We start from the raw sequence: 7,636 nt of genomic DNA on the forward strand, positions 1-7,636 counted from the left end.
TCGTGTTTTGTGTACTAGTATTATTTTTCTGTTTGTCTATTTATTTACATTTAGCCATGGCGTTGTCATTTGGTTTCGATTTATACGAGTTTGACTGTCCCTTTGGTATCTTTCGGTCCTCTTTCACAAGCTAGGATCAGTGAAATTTGAAAAAAGGCAGGACAGGAGTTTTGATAAAAAAAAAAGCAGAATGAGCAACTTAGAAAAAAAGGCAGGATGACAACTGATTTATCTTTTTAAAAAAGTCGGGATAAACTAGAAAAAAACAGTAAAAAACGGGAGAATAGAGTGAATATGGTTCCAAATATACATGTAAGTATCAGTTCCAAAGAAATACGGTTATCCATTCGCGCAGTTACTTAAGTCATGGTTGTGTGGGATGTACAAATACGCTGCCACGCCCAGATGGACTGAGGGCGTTGGTGATGTCTCGTGTAGATGCAGTGACAAACCCCTCTACACTTTATAGAACTGGCCTTGCAACAAACTAGTCATGCCGTTAGGGAGGGTGACGAGGGGCCTGTTTTCAGGCAAACTTTCTATGGGGACGTTTCACAAAGTTTACTTGCAGTTTGCTTTTCCAGTCGCTGTTAAAATATGAGCTTGGGCTCGACCCTTTTTATAAGATTATTGTTTATTTGTTCTCGTCACCTAGAATAGAATATTTGCTACTGGATAACAAGAAACCAAGTTTAACAATCAATCTAACAAGCTTAAGCGTAATATGGTAAATCGTTTTTTTTTAGATTAACTCCCGAGAGTCAGATATTTCAAGTTACGACCAAGACACTTCACATGGAATACTACGATTGTTTATATTCATTTGAACATTATTGTTTCGATTTCTCAATATAGTTGAAAAAAACTAATCAAAGATACCAGGCCTTAACAAGACGTTTGTTTCGTCTTTATAAAACTCGTCCGTGGTGCTCAGATCAAAACAACTTGGAAAACAAATTGAACAATTGCTAACATGACAAATCACAAAAGTAGTGCAAAACTGACAAATCCAGACATGTCCGTAAACCAGGTCAACCCTTTCTTTTACACTTTTAAAGTTCAACATCCTTACATTCATTTTTGCGGGGAAAATCCGTTTTCAATATTACCAAGAAATGTAAATGATTAAAAGTGGGAAAAAAAACCAAACAATCAATTGCATTGTATTTTAAGACCGTAACCAGCATTGTATTCTACAATAACTAGTTACGTTCATATAAGTGTAACCTTTTAATGTAACTGAATTGCCCTACCAGAAAGCTAACACGACTCCAATCAGGCAAAGACAAACATATTGTATTAAAAGTCTTTGAATGAAGTAATGAAAGGGGTATATTTTTGTATCAAGTCAATAAAAATAAAAAATAACTTAAATGCACTGAGCACAGTTGGTTTTTTTAACCGATTTCTTTTTAAAAGTAGTCTGGATATAAATGTGTTGTAGCTTGCACTGTTTGTACCTAATGTTAGTCGTGACTGATTAACAAATTAAGAACGAATTGGCACTATAAAAATGATAAACTGATAGATTTAACAACAAACAAATTGTAAAGTTATTGCAATGTGAAATAAAACATTATAGATTAATATTCAAAAATATAAGACTTCTTTTAAATCATAACGAGTAATAAAATGTGCGAAATTTTATAGCATTCAAACAAAACAAATCACAAATTAAAGGAGTTTTACAAAATTCAATTTAATTTAAATTAAATCTCCGCAGCGACCAAGCATAAAAAATGAGCAAGTGCGGAGATTCAATTTTAATTGGATTGTGCAAAATCTGATAAGTGATTTTCGGTTGCCAAAAGTGAAATTCAAACCCCGATTTGAAAGGAGACTATTCAAAATACGCATTAATTATAAAAGGGTTTGAAAACTCGCATTATTGTATAAAGGAATTTACAAATGTTTTGATTTCATTTCCGTGTCAGGAATGTTCTAAAATAAGACATGAACCGGATTCAAGATGCAATACTAATTTCAATGGACACCAAACGTGATAGAACCAAACGTTCAATTTAAACCGATACTTCTTTTGTTAGAAGTTTTCTTCTAATATAAGAAATAAAATCAGGGAGTTTCTATATTTTGATATCGCTGGGTCGTTCAAAGCTTATACTACAGTGTGCTTGTTTGCATGCTCAGTATAGTTTATATCAAATGGTCCTAAAGTCAGACAAGCACAACAACCACAAACATCCGGCCCCTTTTCACCTCACATGGTCCTACAAGCAGACAAGCTTAACAGTATAACACTTAATTGTCTTTTTACTTTCACTGAGACTTACATGTATATTACTGCTCTCATTGAAATGTATTGTTCGAGTAAGTAAAACAGAAGATGGTCGGACATGATAGTCAGTTGTGGAAGTGTATCAAAATAACTCTTCCCAAGTTCTTCCTGCAGGGTAACACTGTTTATAGCGGATGATAGAACAATTAATAACAAGAATATAGCTCAACTATATAAAGTATGAAAGAGTTTAAAAAATATGTATTAACTGAATAAATCAAAATGCAGAAAAAATGTAATCAAATAGAGATATTTCTAAAAGTACTATATCCTATATATCACGTAGTTTCATAAGTGTTATGGGTGTAACCTTAATTGTTACGAATTTTACTTGAGATCTGAGTCTCCGTGACATGCTTGTTGTTGTTATTGGTCAATAAACTCGGTGTTTATACGGTCAAAATTTGTGGGCGTATGACATTTGCGCCGATTTTGAAAATTTGCATTCTTTCATTTGCGCCGATTTCATTTTGACATTTGCGCCGATTTTATATTTTCTACTAATTGGATTTACAGGTAATTTACAGGTAAGTTTATACTTTTACATCTACTTTTACTTGAAGGTATATTGGTAAAATCTGGTTATAAACGTTGTTCACTTCTTGTTTTAAGTTAGTTTTATTTCATATTGTTCTGGGACATCGTTGTAACACGATGGACATATTGCACACCGAAACGAGCCGAGGAGTAAATTCGTTAATTATTGATAGCCATACATATCGGAAGGTCAGTATCCTGAAAAACGGCAACATATCTTACCGATGTACCATCAAATCATGTAAAGCCAGAGTCACCACGGATTCTGATGTCCAGGCCGTAACATATGTAAAAATGCGAACTCTAGACATGCCAGCATCTGTACGCAAGCCAGACAAAGAAAAGATGGACTTTGTTATCGACAAGTATGCCAAATACAGAAATGATGTGTTGCCTACAAATACTCTGCAAGAACAGACTTATAATTTTAATGTTTTCCGTTTTTATGGATTTTAATTCGTGATTTTAAGATAACAGAGTAATTTTACTTCTTCATTTTAAAGTATGTGAATATAGTGCTATTTTATTGACTTATCCTGCTCGAAATCCTATTTCCACCTCCCCGTGGTAAGCAGGGGACAACAGTTGTATACATGTTATGATTGACAATACATAAAATGTGTACAACTGGCTAACGGAAGAGGTCTTTAATGAAAAATAAAAAAAAAAGAGTTGTCTCATTGACATATTCTTATATATTTTCTGTAGTTTACCTGTATTTTACCTGTATTTACCTGTAAAAAAATCGGCGCAAATGAAAATAAAAATCGGCGCAAATGAAAGAAAAAATCGGCGCAAATGAAGTGCAGATCGGCGCAAATGCAAAACGCCGAAATTTGTATGCCTATAAAATTAATTTTAACTTTAAAAGGACTACGCCAGCGTTTTAACATGTTTAATATGGACTTATAAACCAATTAATTGCACCATGTTTCGTGGAAATAAAGAAATATTACTAAGAAGTGTATTTTTAAATCTAGGCTTATATTGTTTATTTTGACCTATAGCTGACCATTTACAAAACATTGACAGCAGAATGCTATTTCTAAAGGAGTATTGAAAATCCCAAAACTAAATTTATAAATTAATTTCTATCAGGAAGGCAATAGATAGATCTTTGAATGCATTGGAATTTTGATGTGGGATTTGGATGTCTTTTCTATTCCGATCATATTGAGCTAAACTGCTACATAAATAAGCCTTTCGAAATATGTCATATTCGTAGCAACTCTCAAAACTGAATAAAACAAGTAAGATGGCTTCCTAAATATTGAAATACACTTGTACAATTAGGCCTATCAAGAAAAATATACAAAGATTATGCAATTTAAAAAACCAAATTTAATGTCAGTGAATTGCAAGAATGATCGATCCATAGACTTGAGTACAAAACCATTGGTATATTTGTAAGGAGGTTTAAACATTCACAAAAGTTACGTGTGACACATAATTAATAACATTTTGCACATATATAAGCAATTTCGTCAGTTTAAAAGACCCTAACTTAGTGTTTGTATACTGTGTATATAATTATAGGCACAGCATTTTTTACAACATTGAGGTGTATATAACTTGCTCAAACAACCATGAATCCAACACAAAAAAAAAAAAACATTTAATGTGAAGGCCGACACCACTGTTTTTTTTTAAACAGATTCCTAATCCCGATCACAAAAATAAAATATAACATGGGTGACAGATACATATCGTTATATGTATATAATGAATCAATATCAGTTTTCTCTTGAATTCAACATTTGATTTTTTTTGGTGTTTTCGATTCCATCTGAAAGGATATTCTAAGAAGGTATTCTAATGTCTTGATATAAATGTAGACGGACCAAACTAAAACAGACCGGTCTCTTTATCGTAGTTTTGTTTCTTCCTTCTTAAAATTGAATGCAGACATCGTTCACAAGTTGACACTTTTAGCATCTTGAAAGCATGTCCAATATTTAGAACAATTTGCCACAAGTAAATATTTTGAAACGTCGTTATGCGTTCTTATAAAGTCATCTTTTAAAAATGATTTACATTTTCCAGTGAATGCTTCATCTGTGGATATAAACTGTGAACGTATGGTGTATATTTTTAAATAAATTTACCTATTTTGAAAGATGGACGTGTATAACGTTAAATCATGAAAATACAAATTGTTTAGTCTAAAAGAAAACGTGTAAGATTCCATACGCTATTTTTGGTGAATCGGTGGCCTTAGGGTACTGTGACGTTATTGATGCCAATTGTAGTCGGTCATTATGCTAGAGTAAAACTATTTCAATGGTTTGCCAACAAATTAATTTATTAAATATATCGAGATCAATCATTACCTATTTACATTTTTTAAATAGTGACCAACGTGAACAACCCTTGTTTTTCAAATTCCACAGTATCTCCAGAAGGGCAAATTGTAGTATGCATGTAGTATGATCATTCGAAGTATATGTTGTAGGTTCTATCTCGTCACCCTTTTACAATCGGTCAGTTTATATTCGATTTATGAGTTTGACTGTCCCTCGTTTATAATTACTAGTACCCCTGTTTTTTTCTATATTTTGGAGAAAAAAAACCATTCGACATACATAACGATGTACTAACGATGGCGACTAGTAAAATCAGTAAAGATCGGCAATACAATACAATTCGTGTGCTCAAGTTACTTAATATTTTACTTACATATATGTCATCTTTAGCATATCTGTCTCTTAGAACATTTTGAATGCTGTCTTCATCAAGTCTCTCAAGTTGTGACAAATCTTCAACTCCTTTTGAAATTGTAGCCATGTTACCCGGTTGAACACACTAATTTGTATTTACTCCCGGTCTCATCAGCCCATGCTATAACGTCAATGAAGTCTGAACTACACGTATGAGAACAACCATTTAAATGTTTTATGTCTTTGTTGAAATCTATTCCATTCTATTAGTCGTTATAGAACTTCCGCATTCAGATTTTCAATGAACACTAAATTTGACACCTTCGTAGAAAGGATTAATAATATTAAAAAATAGTAACCTTTTGGTTAATATCATTCAAATCAGCACGATGTTCATTAAAAATAATTTCTCACAAAAGTCAAATTTACACCTAAAAATGTTGATAGTGTTCAGTATCGGTACATAGATAGTTTCAGAAATCCGATATGCCAACTATTATATTGTCAGTGTACCGTGTGATCATTTGCATAATAATACCCGACATTTAATAATTGTTTGCTTATTGAATGCATGAGATATATTGTTAAACAAGTTATACAAGGAAGCCATGTTTACATGATCTCTTAATACCTCAAACCGTATAGTCTTTGGCAGATTTTAAATATACAGAGCTAATATTGGCCCTAGAATAAACAGAATTATGGTTAAGCACTTCCAAACTTGTCTGTTACTTATATTTACTTACTGAAAAGTGGTCCCCCTTTTCACCAACACACATCTCAAATCAATGTTAGAATAACACATCCGATACACAATCGATGATAAAGCAGAACTCTAATTGAAAAAAAAAATGGTACCAGAAGTTTAATACACATTAAAAAGATGCGGTGTGAATGCCAATGAGACAATTACCCACCAAAGTTCAAATTGAGGGGAAGTAACCTGACTCAAAATGATATAGTAATGAAAGAATTTTCTTTTTGAATTTAACTTATACATTGTTATGTATGTAAACGATCGCATTATGAATTGTATAAGTGTGTCGTTCATGTCGTCTTTGTCCTTGTGTACATTCAAGAACAAGGTCAGCAAAACAATATCACTTTTTATAAAATTATGGTTATATTGAACTCGAAGTTCATAGTCTTCCATTCTTTCTTTGCTGTAATAGATTTGCAGTAACGCTTAAAGTATCGGGGATGAGCGAGGATAATCATGGAAAGGGAGTCTATTTATTAATCTCTAAGCCCGCGCTATTAATGTTTTTTTTCTATGCATTATTTAAAAAACAAATGTTTTGCAGCATGTTCTTTTTTATATAGGTTTAAAAAATAAGATTCAAATCAAAATTTATGGAGTCAAGCAATTATATATAAGTAGTGAAAAGGTGAAAACACTTCAAAATGCATACAGATTTTTTTTTTTAAGATAAATTAGTTTGCTAAAAAAAAAAGCTTCTACATGACACAATGTGAACAATTCAAATTAGAAATTTATTAAAAAAAAACAATAAAAAACTTTAGGCTAACTTAGGACGGACACATAAAAACACACTCAGCCCTCCTTTTTATGGCAAATTCGGATAACAGCACAACCAAATAGTCAAAAGAAATTACCAGTATAAGAATACTCGCAGTTACTGAAAACTAGTTTTATGCCAATAGCAACTGATAAAACATGTTTTCAAAGACTAAGATACAAATCAGTCAAGGAGGTTATATAACATTCATGTGATCAAACGTCTTCAACAGTCTTACAAAATAGCATGACCTTGGCGATGACAAAATGTAAGTATTGACAGGATTTAGGTCTTTAAGTGTTCATATCTGTATAGTAATCACAAATGTTATAAGAACAAACTCAATGTTATTACCGTAAATACAATATTCAAATACTTGTATCTAAATTACTGCAGTTTATGTTAGTTTTCCAATTGAATAAGTAATACTATCGAAATGATTCTTTTTATCTTAGTTATTATAATAAAAGTAGTTTGATCACCCTAGTAAATTTACCCCAGAAAAATGAGCATCATTAGCAACATAAACCTAGAGCATAAAAGGGTGTGTTATTATCTGCCACCACTACTACTGTATTATAAGCTTCGTTCTAAACTTGTTTGAAATATTTGCCACTGTACAGTGA

General features: G+C 32.1%; 1 protein-coding gene across 1 annotated transcript in view; it reads right to left on the reverse strand.

The window, feature by feature from the left end:
- Positions 1-5,978, reverse strand: part of LOC134707080 (uncharacterized) — a 76,344-nt gene extending 70,366 nt beyond the window's left edge. Inside the window, exon 1 of the mRNA XM_063566577.1 lies at positions 5,510-5,978. Coding sequence (XP_063422647.1) covers positions 5,510-5,617 — 108 coding nt within the window. The 5' untranslated portion in view covers positions 5,618-5,978. The remainder of the gene's footprint in view (positions 1-5,509) is intronic.
- Positions 5,979-7,636: the final 1,658 nt, after the last annotated feature.

The sequence above is a fragment of the Mytilus trossulus genome, chromosome 2, assembly GCF_036588685.1.
Source record: "Mytilus trossulus isolate FHL-02 chromosome 2, PNRI_Mtr1.1.1.hap1, whole genome shotgun sequence".
Taxonomy (NCBI): Eukaryota; Metazoa; Mollusca; class Bivalvia; order Mytilida; family Mytilidae; genus Mytilus; species Mytilus trossulus.